General features: G+C 29.5%; 1 protein-coding gene across 1 annotated transcript in view; it reads right to left on the reverse strand.

Annotated features, from left to right (window-relative positions):
* The window catches only part of LOC108688921 (solute carrier family 12 member 7), a 92843-nt gene that overhangs the window by 70229 nt on the left and 2532 nt on the right, over window positions 1–20082 (reverse strand). The window contains exon 2 of the mRNA XM_018195472.1: window positions 7668–7724. Coding sequence (XP_018050961.1) covers window positions 7668–7724 — 57 coding nt within the window. The remainder of the gene's footprint in view (window positions 1–7667; window positions 7725–20082) is intronic.

The following is a 20082-nucleotide window of genomic DNA, read 5'->3' on the forward strand; positions in this document are numbered from 1 at the left end:
TGTATAAAGCGTTGATAAAAAAAATATTACTTCAATCAATAATTTTGTATCCAAATACGTAAACCTATTTAGATAGTAAACTGATTTAAATAATGCGTAAAACTCTTTCATAATTTTTTTATTATTTTGAAATATGTATTATATGATACACTATCAAATTCATAATGTCAAATTATATGCAATTTAAGTTATTTTTAATCATTTCTACAGGTCGGTACTGCTCCTACTCGTTATATTTAATTTAATCAATTTAACTAAAAAAAAAATGTATTAAATTTGATTCAAATTTAGTTTATTATTTACTAACATAAGTGCATACGTTAATATTGATATTTACTTTAAAAATGACTACAAAAATGAATTGATTTACATTTTAACATACATGAAAGTTAAAAATAACAAAATATTTAACTCAAGGGAGTGAATTGTCGTTGCTTCTTTGATATCTAACGGTATATATCTTTAAACCGAAATGAGGTATAGTAATATCTCAAATTAAATTATCGAACAATTTAATTAGTGATATAATAATGATGCTAGTAAGTATCCCCTCAAAAAGCTGTAAATAATTTAATACATTTTCTACATATTATGTTCGCATATTATATGAAGTGTTATAAAAGAGAAACTGAAGATCATTTAAATTATACTTGGAATTAACAAACATCTGATTTTGATTTAATTAATATTGACAGATATTGATAATCAACATTGGGAAATTAATTTTAATAATTAATATCATACGCAAAGGACAAGCTTTGCGGAATATTGATCCCTGCTAATATGAAATTAATTTACTCTCGTGACATACTAATAGATATGACTCGAAAGAGAGTAATTTTTTGACTTTCTTTCAAAAAAAAGAAATTGGCTCTATGTGGTATCACGCGATCAAGACCAAGATTTTTTTGAAAGATTCTCGACTGTTTTACTCAAATCTCGGCGCCCTCGATGAAGGAAGAAAGACGTAGGTGGATCGCATGTCAGTCGCCAGTTAACAATCGAGGCCTCTTTGCATTTACGAATAAAACTGCGAGAGCAGGCGTGCAGTAAGGTCATAGACAATGAACCTCGTTTCCAGTTCAGGGTCTGACTTGGTCGAAGATGACGACAACAACGATCGTGCTGGGCCATTAACGTCCCTCATGACCCCGCGATCGGAAAGGAAGACAATCGATTGCAGCGAGATTAAAACGCATGATTATACTTCGTCATTTACATCTCGTACTATAGATGTATAACGTCGGCTATATACACTAAAAAAATGGTTGCAATTACCACAATCTAACTGTAATTTGCAATCATTTGCAGCCATTTTTTATGCCAACTGTGTATTTGTTTGGTAAAACTATAAATATAATTATTGTTACTGACATTAGAATAGTAATATAATCAATGGTACAAGAATGTTAGCAAAAAAATTTTACTACATTAAAAATTAAAATCATTTAAAAATAAAAGCACATGTGCTAAAATGCATTTACTTCATATGCATCATCATTATTAGATATTGATTATAACTTATCAATGAAACATGCTTTGCACAAGATTTTTGAGTAGAATTTTAGATAAGAACTTCTAAATTTTCAAATGCGCCAATAATTGTTTCAAAATAAACATTAATTATTTTTGAAGCTTCATCTTTATGACTCCACATATTTTCAATTAGAAATATCCAAAATTAGGAAGGTTAATTATTGTAAAAATTTTGTGAAAAAAGCATGACAAGTTATAATCAATAATTATCTGTGAACATAGGCATATTAAATAAATACATTTTGTAGGTACTTTTAAAATATAACTTTAATTTTTAATATATATATATACACTCGGCTTTTTCAAAGAATTGCTGACGATACTTTTGTGCCACTAACTGTAGGATAAAAATGAAGCTCTTAATTACAATTATTTTACCTTAATTACAATTATTTTGTAATTATAATTAAAAATATCAAACATTTTCATTCAGTAATTTAGTCCTAAGTCTGTCTTGACCAATGAGGCATTACGATGGACGAATAAGAAGTGAATAAATTTCTTATTCAAATCTTTGAACTTTCCTATTGGGAAAAATCCTTAAGTTTCTTATCTGATTTTGATTGCAAGGAAAAATTTATAACAGAATTCAATTAAATTCTTTCGAACTAGACGAAGAGAGTTTAAAAGTTCGTGATGTTTAAGAGTCGACGAGTCGTTAGTTTTTCATACGCGGAATCGACTTGTATGTACATATGCATGTAATAACATTTATATTACACATAAACATTATCGTATTAAAAATTTATTCTTCTATCTATAAATTCTATCCTAAATAAATAATAAATAATAGATAATAAGAGAAAATAGGCTCAGAAACACCATACAAACCACACAAACACAGTAACACTATCAAACAAGTAAATCTGATAATAAATCGCGCAGAAATAAATGCCGTCGCGTGACATGTCGCGCAGAATTAACTGCAGTTGTCGGATTTGAATATTGCATCGCACTCGCAAGAATCACGTTCAGTTCACGCCCACGGATTTTCGAGCGATAACATGAGAGACCTCGCCATCGCGTCAAACCTCACGAAGGTCTAGGATAGAAATTGCGTGTCGTAATCCAGTTAACCGGCCGAGGCCTACATTCGTAAACGCGAGAGATCGTCTACACCTCGCACTCAAATAAGATCGAAGACAATGAACTTCATCTGTTACCTTCGAGCTACATGAGCGAAACAAGATAACGGCGGCGAATCACTTACTATTGTTCGTGATCGAAAAAAATAACAATAATTGGAAATATCCCTCGTCCTCGCTTCGTGCACGATATTCCGAGAAACACGCAAAAGGTAGAAAATGCCGAATTAATATTACAGGCGCTAACATCTCGACGTTTTCACTTTATTACTTTTATTTTTTCGAATCATTCTAATATCGCTAATAGGTTTTGCTATAGATACATTTATTATATAATAGGTACATATACACAAGAGATATGAATCATTGATAGAGGAGATATAAGAGAGAGAGAGAGAGAGAGAGAGAGAGAGAGAACAAGAAAGAAGAACTTGGCAAAGCTCTTAGCATTTTAGAATCTATATTTTCTGAATTTTTCGCTTTATTTTAATTTGCAATATATATTTTAGCAATTCTACAGATTTTTCTCTTTATTATGATATAATTTCAAGAGAATTTTTTAAATCATGAGATTTTAGGATTAGCATCTATGTATATACATGCTGATAGTATTAATTGGATTAATTCACACGGCATCTATTTAAGAAAATGTAATTAAATGCGTTTTACATGTCATACCTAATAAAAACAGATTATTAAAAATATATTAAAAAACTAATAAGAGTTCCGTTCTGTGAGTTTTTTCATAAAACTTGAAGAATCGGGCAAAGCTGGGCAAAGCACAATAAACCAACAAGAAGAAACAAAGTGAAAGCAATGAAAAGGAAACAAGACGCGGGAAAGAAATCGTGTATGCCATATGGTTTCGTTTATTTTTCTTCTGGAAATAAAATCTGGAGAATAAAAATATTTCTTGCAGCAGGATTTTAAATATCGAAAAAGCTCAAGTATTATCTCATAGTAAACGTACTTGCGTACATTATTGAAAAACTTCTCCTTTATATGAAGAAAAATGTACAATATACAATTATTAATCTCGTGGTCATAAGTTTTCCCAAAAAATAAGCGATTCTCCGAACGACGACAGAATTATTCTTCTCGAAATCACGTTTCCTCGTTTGATTTTTTTCATTATAGAGAGTTACGGGTATATATTAAATTTTACAAAATGATTCCACATGATTCTAAGTAAAAGAGCAAACAAACGTTTCAAAACTACACGTCTATTTATTTATGGTAGCTTTCATTTTTGTTATACACACATTTTCGACAGTTTTGTGTTGCAATGTAACATTTATTGTCACATTAGATATTAAAGGAGCAATAGTAATCCAATTTCTTAAGTTAAACAACATTTTGTTATTTTTAACTTCCATGTCCGTTAAAATATAAATTAATCCATTTCTGATTAGTTTCAACATAAACAATATATTACATTTAATACACACTTAGTAAATAACAAACAAAATTTAAATCAAATTGAATAAATTTTTTAAGTTAAATTGTTTAACTCCATTATTTTAATTAAATTAAGGATAACTTGTAAAAGAAACAATGATTTACAGAAATAATTAAAAATAATTCAAACTGGATATAATTCGATATTACAAATTTAACATTTGCATTTCTATGTAATGATATCGCGTTCGTTATAATGTTATAGCGTTTATGTAAAAACGATTATGTTAATTAATTAAAAAATAATTATATTAATTCCTATTAATTATAAAATAATTATAATATAATTTCTTTCATACAAAGTTTTCAATTAGTATTATAAACATTATATCGAGGATCAAAATCAATGCTATTCTCATCCATGACTGCAATTTCACGAGAATTAGTATTCTTTTAATCTTTCGAAAGCGATTCGAAAACGAACGATCGTAATTAATTGTCGAATATACGTGTACCACATCGTTTCAATGAAACGATGCGCGTGCACAATAATGAAACTCATCGATCAGTTAAACCAGTAACAAATTCGCATTGTTATGGCTTAGTGCTAAAACATTGAGGGCTTCATTCGGTATTATCTATCGAACTAAGCCTATTATCGAATTAATCAAATCTCATGGAATGCATTCGATAGTACAATTTAGAGAGATGCATCGAATGATGTTGTTATTTTACATATCCCCGTAAAATATATAATGTTTCAAAATATATCATAGAATGCATTTGATTGTACGATTTGTAGAGACATTGTACATCTAGGATCATGTTTGTCATTTTGCATGTTCGAAAAAGATTTCAAAATATCATTACTATAATAAACAATGATAACACATGGCTAAACTCATTTACATGAATCGTAATTCACAGAAATATAGCAGGGGAAAGTTGTATTGTAGACATGTATTATGTTATTATTTTTCTATTTTTCTATTTTTTTAAATAATTTATTTTTCCGTAATAATTAATTAATCTTAATTTTATTCTTTTTTTATTCACGTTTATCACGCAATTCTGTAATTCCACGTGTTCAACAAAGTTATTCTTATCTTTATTATTTATATATTTATTTAAGTTGATTAAGGCACTTAATTAATACGATTAAATTTTCATCACGTCGAACTATTCGATCCTCTTAAAGATATTTTCTTCCAAACATCTATTATGAGAAACTTATCATATCACGATCGCGCGGAATTTATAACATATATTTATCAAGAAAAATATAGTATGAAATATTTCTTACTTCAATAGTGCCATACGGTAACAGCATAAAAAAACGTAATTTTTTAATTATTATAATTTATGTTAAGTAAACATTATCCTAAAATTAACTTAATTTCATAAAAAAATCTTCCAAATTGTCAGAATTCAAAAAAGGTGATTTAAAAAAAATTTTCAAAGTCACAACTCAAAAAGAATGATTTTTAAGGATTGTGAAAATTACAATAATAACATTTATTAAGAATATATTCTTTCTGCAGCAATTATTTGATTAAAATTAATAATTTTTTATCAAGTTATCAAAATAGTTCTTCCCCTTTTCTGGAAAATTTAATGTTGTGAAATTGTACTGCTTTTAAAGTAAGAGAATGATATACATTATGCGAGATCTATTTAGGATAAATCTATAGTATCGCGATGATTTGGTCCAAGCAGACAAGACTGCGACTGTGGATTATATGCGTCAACCTTGACTGTCCAGCTATTACAAAGTGCAATAATCATTTGTACCATATGTTCACAAATACGTAATTAAAATAACAAGTTGTCGTTAATTATGTTTTCTTAAACAGGTTACGCGATTCGTATTGCATGACAATGAATAATTTTTTCCTCATTTACATTCTTGTTCATTTCTATTTTTCCGTGTTTTTCTATATATCCTTCAGGCATAATTACATTTTAAACGTGTTCGTCGAGACTATACCTATGTAATTCATTTTTTTTACTTTATAAATTGATATTAATGCTATTTGTATTATTTTTTTATTTTAAATTCTTGAAATGTATTTTATTTGTATAATTTATAAAGTTAATAATAATATTAATAGTAATATTAAAGTTTTAAAATTAAATAAAATATATACAACAAAATATATAACAATAGTATAAAATTTAATTTTACTTATCTTTATAAGATTTCAAAATTATGTAATATTAACGCATTATAACAAGAATTGTACAACTGAATAGGAATTATATATCTTTTAACTTTTATCTTTTAACTATGACTATTATATAATTAAAATAGTTGTTATTAAAATTTTCTCTTTTTCTCTCTATTTCTCTCTCTCTCTCTCTCTCTCTCTCTCTCTCTCTCTCTCTCTCTCTCTCTCTCAAAGAATTGTTATCAACGTTAAAAAATTGTGTGTTATTTCAACACATATCATATCGCACTTTTCTTCTTTAGCAAACTTTATGCTCAATATGTCATGACGCCTACTACATTTTATATACTCGCCGATTTTCGTTGCACCGCTTCAATCGACTTCCGGGTGGGCGCAATACAGAGCCCGGTTCTGACCCGAATCGTCGATTGTTGTTCGGCCGCGAGCAATAAATTCGCGAGTGTGTAGAGGCGAAACGGGGACTGTCTCCTCGACCTAGTTCGAAGCAACGCCGATTACACGCACGGATTTTATAAACGTTTCGCGTCGGGAGGCGCACTTTTCCGAACGCGTATTTTTTTTTTTTTTTTACGATGTGAACGAGGAGACGACACGTCGACTTATGCCGAATTAGCAACGTTATCTTTTTGATGAGCCACTGTGAGCCACTGTTGCTTAACAGCTTCGATAGGTAGAGGAACGTGAGACATGCGATTGGATATGTAAGAACAATTAGACGTTCCCATTTACATGATAAAAATTACAAAATAACCAGCAAATTATCATTATTTTAAGCATTATTGCAGTTCACCTTGGAGATGTTTCGAGTCTATTTTATATTATTCTATACTTCTTTTAAGACATTTTTACTTTACGTTTAATGTACAACACTATTATGTAGAATTATTAAACAGTAAAATTGAGAATATGGTCTGCTTTGAAATATACTCTCAAGAAGCGATTAATTATATTTTAATTGTATTTTAATGTATTACTTTGCTTTTCCCCTAAGTTATCATTATAAAGTAATCAACAAATTTTTATCTTTTTAAGCATTATTGCAGTTCACCTTAGAAATACCTGTATTATTCTATACAGTTCTTTTAAGATATTTTTACTACGTTTAATATACAATACTATTATGGTTAGGTTATGAATCATTAAACAGAAAATTTAAGAATATATGATCCGTACTGAAATAAACTCTAATTTGTATTACTTTGCTTTTTCCTTGAATTATTAAGTTCATATAAGATAATGAATATCCGGATCTATTTTCTGTCGTATGTTTGAAATTAAGATATGCAATTGATATATCTTCTAATTAAAATGACTGTATCTTATTTTTTTGTTCATCTTCATACAATTTTTAGAACGGTCTTTCAAAGATCCGAATAATTGAAGCCTTTCTTTGCATTCGTCTTGCGCTTATTGCATGTAACTTTAATGCGATTATTATTAAATGCTGTGGATTACTTACACGCGCTTGTAGATATTGGTACCAGATGTTCCAACTGCGTACCATTCAGCTGCTGGTCTGAAAACAGAAAAAATAAATATACTGTTAATTAATTACTTACGGAGAAACATAGCATCTCTAATAAAAGCTACTAACAATCAGTATTGAATTTTAATTCCTGAATACTTTATTTCCTAAAGAAAAAGAAAACTTGGATTCATTATCATTTATTAATATTTCATCAATATTTATTATATAATATTATTATTCATTAGTTTTAGAAATTCACAATAATACAAATTAATTATTGAGAGTATAAGCATTATTTTTAATGGAAACATTCAACAGCATTCGAGATACGTTAATTTGTAATTATAATTTTCTGCTCCGACAGAGCTTCCCACATGTACATATATTTCATTATAATTATTGAATATATATTATTATTATTGTTATCAATGATATAATAATGTCTTATCACTATATTTGTCAATGATGCAATATTACATCAAGTTTTTTTACACTTTAGTAACCAATTATCCAATCTTTATATTTAGAAATTAATGTAATTCCATTAATTTTCATGTCAAAAAAAAGTCACGATGTGATGATTAATAAATTCAACGCTTTCTTCGTCAATGATCTAACGTACCCCAACGGGGTACGTTAAAATTCTTTTTTAAGACGAATAAAAATTTCACCCGATAAGTAAAGATAAAAAAAAATTTTTTTAAATATCTTCTCTGTCAAATTTATTTTCGGACATAATTCAAAATTTCAATAAACTATATAAGACAACTAACTAATAAAACAACTAAATAATCTCTAAATTGAAATATTTGTGTTTGAGCTGCCATTGGTGGGTTACAAGTTTTATTTCCTCTTCCTAAATTAATTGTAAGTTTTTTTCACTTACGTCTATTTTTATTAAATTTAAGATAATACTACTAACATTTAATACTATTAACATTTAAGTTAGTACGTTATCAATTTAACTCACTTCTCTAAAAATACTGTGTCTTTTTATATATCTTTCTATATCCCCTGATAAAAGACTAACACGAGTCAGTGAAATATATGTCGAGTCGATGACAACTTTCGGCTCGCCTTGACACTTTTCAGAGAAAACATGGAACGAATACAACTTTATTTTGACGTTTTTCTTGTAACTTAGACGTTAAACTCAAATAAAAACACATGTGTTGACGTTTTCACGCAAATTTAATTTGATAAATTAAATTATTTCCACATATATATATATATATTTATATATTTTTCTAAGAGAAATAATTTTGGTATCTTTTCGTAAAATCATGTTTTATATTTATATAATATTTCTATTATTACTCTAAAAGAATATAAGCTATTATTCTAATAAATATATAAGTACATAATATCGAATTATTCATTCAATATATATAATCCATTTAATTTGATTTATTTTAAGATAGATTTGTGTATTTAAATGCACATATAAGTTTCCTAACAAAACTTCTTAATGTCAGATTCTCTTTCTCCTCTCTTTTTCTCTTTTTCAGAAACCTCAAAAAAATCATGCATTAACGCATGCATTAAACCCAATTGTAAACACGTTTTACACTCGGATCAAAGAAGGTGAAATGAAACTGAATTATTCCGGCATCGGCAATGCCAATATTTATTTTGCTATGGAACACTATAGGCAGAAATAGAGGATATGTAGCAGAGTTAGAGGATATTGGATGAGTGTAATGATTAAATGATACTCACACGATAATGCACATACGACACGGTAAATATTTAGTTTGCGAATCACATCGATATACTGAAAACGTTTTTATTAACCATATGATGCAATAACTATTGTTAATCAAACACATAACAAAAATAATTTTTTGCACAATAACTATTATTATACTTTTTAGATGTAATTATATAATAACATAATAATTATATAATAACAAGTTAAAAAAATGAAACATAAAAGGGAAAGAATGAGATTTGAAATTCATCTTTTTCAAATTTTTCCAAGTTTACCGACAAAAGACCAATAAGACCACTTATCGCAATCCTGTTGCGTTTCTTAGTTAGTTTCGAAGCAGATGAAATCAGAGGCGATGCAAATCCTTTCGACGCGCTTAATCCGCCAAAGCTGCATCGCTCCGCAATGAAATCGAGCGTTTGATCCCACAAATTGGTTCTATGCACCGACGCTTCTTGATGAACATAAAATGTCACGTTAAGTACAACGCAAACAACGTGCGCAAACAACATCAGTCCTGTAATCTTGACAATCAAAGGGACTCGACGAATGATGTCCAGGATGGCTGCATCTCGTGGATGATTCTCACGAACGAAAGACCCTCTCACTTCCTTCTCATAAATAAAACACCTTGTAATCTCGCTCATATCAAGGCTGAGGACTCACACATCGCGCATGTGAGGGGATGCACAGGCATTGAAATTATTTTTTTAAAAAAATATGATTTCTACGCGCAAAATGCATCTATCGAAGCGAAAATACGTACGAATAAGAACGATAATTTCTCAGGAAGAATTTCTCACTACTTTGAGTTATCTTTAAAAATAATAGGAGCTTATAAACTCTTAAACGCGTGTCGTATTCTCGATCACATTTTGTTCTACGTATCATTTGTAAATGTAGTTTCAAACATACGTTTCTTATAATCTGGAAGACTTTTATATTTTGTAACAATATGTATATTATATACACTAAGAGAAAAGTATTTGGTATTCGTGATACTACAATTGCACGGCATTAAAATAATTATGTTTTATAGTTATATTAACATTTTATAGTTAATAACGTTATTATTATAATATTAATTACATTTATAATTCTATATACAAAAAATATATATACGAAAATTGATACCAAAAATGATTATAATTATTATAATAACTATATTATATTTATACTAATATTATAGTAATAATAATTATAAAAAAATGGAGTTACTAACTATAATTATTTTATCTTGCAATTATAGTCAGAAAGTAACAGTTTTTCCTCAATATAAGTACATTTATACAAGTTTCCTCGCTGTCTTATATATTTTACGCAATACATTACTTATATTTATATTGCATTTTATATTTTTCTTGCTATTATGTTTAATGTAAAAGAGAAAAGAAGATAAGCCCTTAATATATTTGTTCATCAAAATAGCATATAAATGTAAAGTGCCTTAATATACAATACATTTGTTTATTAACAAATACACGCTCTCTCCGCCTGTAGCCTGTTAATAGCGACATAATATAGCCAAGGGATGTGCATTCTCTCAGAGCGGACGGATATAGACGACCATAATCGTGTCCGGTAAATGCAAGAGAGGGACAGAGCCGCCTACGATTAAAATATTTAATGTCAAAAGGCACTTACGTGTCGTTTCGCGGAATGATATCACGTGCGAGGACAGCGAGGAGGACAAAGTATTAAAGTCCAGCTTAAGAGCAAGCCGGTGGTGAGTATGCGTGCATTGCATAATACATTTCTATCGGAGATAGAGTTTAAGGTGGGGTTCACAGGGGGTTTCATCGACCGATCCCGAGCTACGGGGTGGAGCTTAAACCAGACGACAACGTCAGCACCTTCTTTTCGCGAGAAATCTTCGTTCCTCTTATCTATGCCCCATTTAAAAATGTTTCAATTACCGCTTATTTAATGCTTACTGAAAAGTATATCTTGTATATATTAATCATCGAAGGCAAATTTTCCGATAAGAATCTCTTTTTTTAAGAAAATTCCATTTGAGCAAGAAAATTTCTTTCTCTTTTTTATTTTCAATAACCATGGAATATCTAATCTAAATTGAAATCGTACCAAATTACATGTAATCTACATGCAGAATATAATTGAGGTACATAAAACTGTGTTATTTGCATCAAAATGACTAAAGTTATTGATTTTTTGATCCTGTGCATACAATTATGCCTTGACCTTCTTTATAAAATTTGCATTTTAGAGAAAAAGTGCGGAGAATTATTTTCACCATAAATAAGAGACCACCTTGTATATAATAGGCTAGTTTTATCAAGGCTTTGTTGATTGGAATCAGCGATACCAGAGCACTCTGCGCCCGATAAATCGCCGACATCGTATCGACTGTCGGAAGTCCGGAAAACTAGGAGACTGTTTCGAGCCAGCAAATTTCGACCTCCGAGAAATCCTAATATTACTGTTGTTCCCTTCCGACATTTTAAAATATTTTAATCAGTAATTACCATAGTAATTATCATAAATTGCCAACATTCTTTCCGTTCAAAAAGCATACTGAGAAAAATGTCTTGTTGAATTAATTAAAATTCTGGTTAAAAATAAACAAACAAAATTTTCTACCAGTTATTTTTAGTGATAACCGTAATTCTGATCATTTTTCTTAGTGCAGGATATTAAAAAAGAAATCAAACTATTATTAGTAATTATTAGTCCCCATCCAAATAGTGTGATCTAATATATAATAATATAAATATAAATTAATTCCTAAAGACTCCTTAATGTAAATAAATATAAAATCTGCTTAGCGGATTAATTATTATTAAAGTTGTTTTGTTAACCGTATTGGTTTGAACAAGAATTATCTGCTCCTAGTGCTTGGCTCCTATTGCCCTGTTATATCTAACCATTTTCTAATACAGTAAAATAATCACAGAATTAAAACGAAGAATATTAAGATTTCTAAGATAAAAGAAATCTACTAAAATAATAATAAATTCTCCTTTTAAAAAATTTAATAAACAAAAAATTAATTAAAAGATTAAACTCTCAGAATTCCTCGAATATCTCTGTATGAAAAAATTTTCTTAGCGGTTTAATTTCGAAATTTTCTACAACGATAAACCGCGATTGCATAAGACGCATCTCACGTCAATAAGGCTGACATCTTCCGCGTTTGAATGCACACAAAGACGCGATACAGAGAGAAAGAAAAAGAGAGGCGGACATACACGCAATTCTCTAGTCTAATCATTATTTTATTATTGGACCAATTACAACGTTATTGTTTCCACACGAGCGACGACGAGCCGGTTAAAGCTCTCTTGCGTCACTTTATAACTTCAACTACCAGTCATGTTTTCAGAATGATTCAATCGCTGGCTGAATTTTTTGTCTCCAATTCCGCCTGCCTGATATACCGGATTACGGCGCTTTAACCTTTTAATCCCGACTGAATTCCTCATTGTCAGTCAGCCCCGCTGTAATTGTTGAAAATTCGAATGCTAGTTTAGAAATAGAAATTTTTATTTTCTACATATTGATACGCTTGAGTAGTACTCCATAATAAAAGAAGTAAAATTTGTATTTAATTTTTACATACTTGTATTAATAATCTTACAATCAATTGTCAATTAAATTAAATTAAATTTCTTTTTAATTCTATTTCTTCGTTCATTTTTTTTAACATCTATATATCAATTTTGAAATTTGTTTAAATTAAAATATTCAAAAAAACCGTAGTTGCATGTGCACTCTAAAAAATATAGTGTGAATTTAGTACCATGCGATTAATCAATATTAACATCAATATAATGTATTTACTAATTCCACGCTATGTTAATATAATATTAATATCAATACGGAGAATTATATAGACACTGCATGACATTAAAATATCCATATTAATGCTTCCGCAGATACTTTCGAAACTATATGTTTCGCGAGTTATCTTCGTGTCCAAATTCATTATTAGAATGCCAACGTTTCGTGAACACTGCAGCAGTTCACTTCATCAAAACGAGGAGAAGTCTGATACCACACCCATACTTTTCAGAATGATAATCGACAAAGAAACCGAGACAACGAGAATAAGCCCCCAGTTTCATTTACTTACCACATAACAATGGATGCACAGTCGTTAATTAAGCTTTCACGAAGTTCGTGGCACGAACTTCATGCCCAAACTCGTGCCGCGTTTAATATGTTAACATTGTATTTTTAGAATATCGCAGAATAAGTACTGTTGATTTCTATCTCTTTTTTTCTCTCTTTCACCAGTCTCGCCTATTGTACATTGTGATGGGAATTCATGACGTATCACCCGGAATAAATGTCAATTGACACGCGGGTTCTCGTTCTCTCTCACAGCCACTGCGTAGCGCGGCATTCTTTGCGTCGAAATGCGCTTCGCGTTCCATCAAAACGAGAAGATCCCGTCTCATGAATGAAAGATCGCCGCTTTTTGTGGGACGGGGGATATGTCGTTGAATTGGCTGTGAGATCAAACCAGTATGATCCGCTTAAAGCTGTTCCGCGCGCGTTACGTAAAAGTTGCGCGTTACAATCGACGGCGAGATGACTCTTCCTGCGCAATCCAATATCCGGATTTTAAGATCATTCTCACGTCTGAATCGCGGAAGGAAATATCGGCATTCAATAAGGATAACATAGAAATTCTATGCGGAAGATATATAGATCCGGAATGCAGATTAGAGCTTTCGTATTCATATGCCTGTTTTGCGGATGCTGAGTTTCATTTGTGTTTTTCTCACACATGAGCGAACATGTCGCTTCCGTTGACGGAGGGAGCGAGTGTTTAGCATAATTTCGGTGAGTGTTTAGCAACATCCCCCTCCTGGCAATGCGCCAAAATGGTGAAACGGTATACATATGATATCGAGTTTCATCAGCGACATATCATTTCCTATGTGGAAATACACGTCTTTACACGTGACACAAGTCATCTTGACATTTCTCGGTCTTATATATATCTTACATATATTTCATGAAACAACGCTACTTGCAGAAAATATGATTATTTTTCGAATACGTTTCAAATCACGTCTAGTTACTTTTTGGAGTTACTATCGTCTTCTAACAAAAAAAAATACTTTTTGCTGCAACTAGTTTGTTACATTTGACTATATTGAATTGTTACTTGAAATGCCAGTTCAATTTTCATTTCCTATAAAGCAATTGAAGAGCTTAATGCAATAGCATATTTTGTAAAAACAAAGAATAAATGTATTTTTCCAACTTAATTGTAGAGTTTATTTTTTCCGTTTTTACAAAATGTGAGTTAGATCGCTATTGCAGTAAATCCTTTGATTCAATTAGCAAAAGATAAATTTATTATAGAGCGACATACGAAATATATCATTTTTGTTGTTTGTACATACATTTATTTTTAACAAAATTGATTTTAACAAAATTGCAAACATAATTAAAATTAATTACTAAAGTCTGAAAATTAGATAATTAAATGACACTTCGTGCGACACTAATTATTAAAAAGAAAATTAATAGCTATTATTTTTCATTCATTTTATCATTTATAAAATATATTCTCTATCTATATATAGTCTTATTACTTCCTCACGAAGAAGAAATCCATAAAATTTATTTTAGAAAAAATTAATTAAGATTCTAAATTAATTAAATTAATTAAGATTTTCTCTCTCTCTCTCTCTCTCTCTCCTCTCTCTCTACATTTGGAGCCCCGAAACCTATAAGATCACCTATACAATTGTACTACAATTAATTATAATATCAGAGTACATTATTCTGCTGAGAGTACTGTCTTCTACTGTCAATCTAATTTTTTAAATAAAAGCTTACAAGATGTACGAGAATGTACATGAATATATGCGAATATATATGCATATTTATTAATTGATGATCAACATTACTAAGAAAAAATAATTAAAAAAATATTTTCAAAAAAAGAATTTAAATTTAAAAATAAAATTCCAAAAATTTCACATCTCGAAAAAATTTTATGAAAATCCTTGATTTTCAAGAATAAAAAGAAATTCCCTGAAAATTCCAGATTTTTCAGAATTTTCCCGGTAATAAACACCCTCCTGTTTTTATAATATTTTTATAATATTTTTCACGTAAAAATCATCTCTTGATAGGTGAACGAGTAGGTAAGAAAGTTCCTAACTAGCAGTTGCATCCTCTAGCTTCTATTGCTCGAGGGCGCCACGTGCTTTGCATGACATCCATGTTGCAATTTTCCTTAGGTTTGTTTTCTGTTTCCTGCACGAATATTGCACTAGAACTGACTGAATTTAACTAGTACAAGCCAGAATTAACAAGTATAAACGTGCAGACAAGGAATAAAAAACGTTCTAATGCAAGATAAAAATGTCATCCCATATTGTTTATGTATATAGACGTGTACACGTGTCCATAGAAACTAACATATATGCACGTATTTTCGTTTTGTGCTAAATATGGCCAGCTGATTCCGAGTTTCATTAGCTATGAATAATATGAAGATCGATTTCAATGCCAACACGAGACGAGACAAGATCGTATTTAATGCCAAATGCACAGTCAGAATATGAATAATATGCAAATAATAATCGTTCATTATAATTTAATAATATTAATATTAATATTAAAATAAAAAACAACAATTGGAACATAAATAAAAGATATAAAAAGACTTAATATGACATATGTAAATAAACTAATTTTTCCAGTAGTTAATATTTATTATTTAATTTAATTAAAAATAATAATAAAATCGAAAAGTAGATTTTGCAATCAAGATCAAATCAATTCATGTAAATTTTCATAATTTCCAATACTTTTATCTTTTTATTGGATATAAAAATTCGTATCTGAAAAAAATTTTTATTTTCCAAAAAAATTTCTATATAAGTTTGGGATAAAATATTTTATTTAAATTTTGGCAATTATATTATTATATAATACTTCGATAAAGTTTTAAAAATCTGTTTTTTTAATTGCAAAATGATTTTTGGCGAAGTTATCGATTTGGCGATCAAAGTCAAAATGTTCTTTTCATTAAATCCGCGATAACTGATCAGTAACAAAAAAAATTTAAGAAAATTTTAAAAAAAGATTTTGTAAACAGAACTTTAAGCTTTCACATTAGAAAGTAAAAAATGTTTGCAATTTTTTTGACAGATTCACAAAGTGAGAAGAAAATTTCTCATTTTGTTCAATTCGTAATTTTCTATAAATAAAAATTAACTTACGGAAACTAAAAAAACATAGTAATTTTTCAAAACTAAAAATTTTAAACTTTAAAATCCCTTTTTCTAAATTTAAATTTCTTTTATTTTTAATGAAGTTGCAGCTACTTGAATTTTGAATAATAAATCGGACATGAATTTTTACACTAACTTCTAACATAAATAATTTTATCATATTTCAAATATATCTATGAGCATCTTTTTTTAATCTTTCTTCATATATCTATGTTCAAACGAAACTTGCAATTCCACGAACGAATTCCACAAACTTGCGCTAGTTTCGCAAAAATGAGCGAGACTTGTCAAGACTTATCCTTTTTAGCTGATCTTCTTGCACAGTTCATCCTTTTCTCTCCACGTTGGAGAAAAAAAAGAGAAAAAATCAACCTAACAAGCATTTCAGCTAGAGGAACAGGTATCCAATAGAAGAAAAGAAATGAAAGTAGATAAAGGCAGATAAAGAAAGGAAGATTACAAGAGCGATGACATGTGCAGGGTGGGGCCGCGCAATTATCGATCACTATCATTTATGCTTTTGTAACGGAATAGAAATGCAGCTGCAAATTCTCCCCTTCGAACAAACCCTGTCACACCCTGTCAGGACGAGGTTTTTCGCCGAAGTTCGGCCTTTCTGGCTTTTCACAAGCGTTTCTCACGCAAAGGTTACAAGCCAAAGGTCAAACTTTTTTTTAGTGAATTTGTAACTTAACCGGTCGGATTAAATTCATGAAATCAATTGAAGTTCGTCGCTATATGTATAGTACATATACTTATTCAAGAAGACGCGCCACTGTGGCTGCAGCTGCAGTCACGGAATGCCGAACGACGCTCGGCGGCCTTCTTCCCGCAAATGTTTATCGCGTATCAAATTAAACGATCTTTACGAAGAATCGGTCGACTGACGAGCGGCGTAGGCGAAATGCAGATCACGTATTCTAATCCTGGATCATCGCGTTTTGACCTTCTGCATGAAGTTTCCATGGATTGGATGATTCACTCGCTCATTTTTCAGGAATTTGATTTATAGGTGCGTGTGCGAAATATGTGTTAAAGAAACATTTATATTTTTAAAAATCTAAAAATCTCTTTTATATAGAATAATAAAACAATTAAATTTGTAAAACAATAAAGTGAGATCATCTTATTAATTGTCTTAAATTTTTCGAAGTTTTCAATTTTCATAATTTTTATTAAAAAAATTGGAAAATGGAAATTGAAAAGATTTTATTATACTATTATTATTATTATTATTATTATTATTATCATACTACGTAATTATAAATATTTGAAAGTTGAATCATCGCCGCTAGCAAACAGTGACAGCACACTAAATATTGATATCCGTTTCAACTGTGATCGTGTGTCAAACGATAAAATTTACGCCAACAGTCGCATGAGTGGAACATGTAAATTTAGATACGTCTTAACCCAAATATGTTTTTAAGTATCTCACTGAATTATATATTTTTCATTAAAATATATATTTTTCTCTTACATATATTAAATAATAGAAAATAAAAAATAACGAGAAAAAAATATAAATATTTCAATTATTCTTCTAAATATTTTTAAGTTTTATTTTTTACTAAATTGTTGCATTATTTGGATATGCAAAATTTCTTTGACATAAAGTTAACTGAAACTTTCTATTCAAAATGTTGACTATCATTTAATATTAAAGTCGAAGTAATATTGAGGGAATATTCAAAATTTTGATTGATTCTAAAGAAAAATTTGGATTATATGTTTTCGGACGCTACAGCATATAATAATTCCGGTTATTGTCATAATTACCGTTTGACATGTTGGTGCACTACATTAATTCGCGTTAAATGATTTCGCTCGCGACATGACATGGCGAGCGTTTATCTCATTGCAGTTCGCTGCGCTTCGCCACGTCGATTAATCTACAAGAACGAACGCAGTTTTCTCGATACAAATGATGTAACCGATACCGCAGCCTTTCTCCTTTTGCGACTTTTGTTGCAGGAAAGACAATGTTTACAATAAAAAAAAAGTGTTCAGTTTGTAACGTAAATATAATATACGTCATAAATATCAAATATCACCTTGAGCCTCGCATAATTAATGCAGCGATATCTTACAGAATATCTTGTGTCGATTTAAATGGCAAAGTCATTTTCGAGATAATATCGCGGGATAAATGTAAATGATAATTAGATGCAATCTTAAAGGCAAGACTTCTCATAACGATTACAATATCAAATGATGGAATCTGTCTCTTTGATTAACGTTTGATTATTCATTATATCTCATTATGTAATTGATATATTATTAAATTACTGTTAATATCAAATTATACTCAATTTAAATTATTTTTAATCATTTTTATAGGTCACCACTCTTATTTAATATATCGTTAATTTAACTAAATAATGGAGTTAAATAATTTAATTCAAGAAAATGTATTAAATATGATTGAATCATAATGACTTAAATTTTTGAACAAATTTTTTATAGAGCTAAATTTATATTGAAAGTAAACACAAATTAATAATAAGCTGTATCATTGCACACTTGATAAAAATAAATTTCGAGCTAACTTTATCAGTTCATCGAGGAATATGTCTTCAAAGTCTAACATACGGGAATTGCTTATGAAGCATTCCGTATTGATCGCAGTTACTTCAAGCTTTTACTTTTAACACAATCAGTCTTAATCTCCGTTGTGACAGCAATCGATCGATTGTCCTTGCAACAAAAGCTTCTCTCGTTAAAATATTACCCTTTAAGTTTTCACAGTTTACATTATTCTGGCATGAGAACAAATTAGGCTGCATTCCGTTGCATACATAATGTGCATGATGTATCACTTTATTTTTGTTTAACACTCTGCAACAATAAGGATAAAATGATACCTCATGCACATTATGCATGCAACGAAACACAGCATTAGACACGAGTTTTCCTTAAAATGTGAATAAGGATGAAAAATGCATACATGATGATAAACTATCGGCTAGCGACAGAACATTATACTTATTGTTTTACACTATGCAGACAATACACATGTTTAAAAATTGTCTCAAAGATATCGTTAAAAGACTTTTTTAATGTATTCAAGACTTTCTGAGAAAATACATCCAGAAATTATCTTTCATAAAACATTTTTTTGAGCATGTCTAACTACTGGCATTATCGACTATAACATTTATTAATTGGATACATATAACATGGCTAATCTGTATGCCCACACATGTATATCTAAAAAACATCATAAAGATATCTTCCAGACATTGCGTATTATCTGAAATGGATCATAAAAATATTTACTATTTATTAAAAATCTTCAATGATTTTTATAATTTTTTTTATTTTAAACTATGTCATAGCAATGTGATAAGGTAAAATTTTTCAGAAACATATTAACAAAAAACGCAAAGATAATTTGGAATTGCTTGAGAAACTGATACAGCATGGTTTAAGATTTACAAATTTCCTTAAAAAGTGATCTATATTATATATA

The sequence above is a fragment of the Atta colombica genome, unplaced genomic scaffold, assembly GCF_001594045.1.
Source record: "Atta colombica isolate Treedump-2 unplaced genomic scaffold, Acol1.0 scaffold248, whole genome shotgun sequence".
Lineage (NCBI taxonomy): Eukaryota > Metazoa > Arthropoda > Insecta > Hymenoptera > Formicidae > Atta > Atta colombica.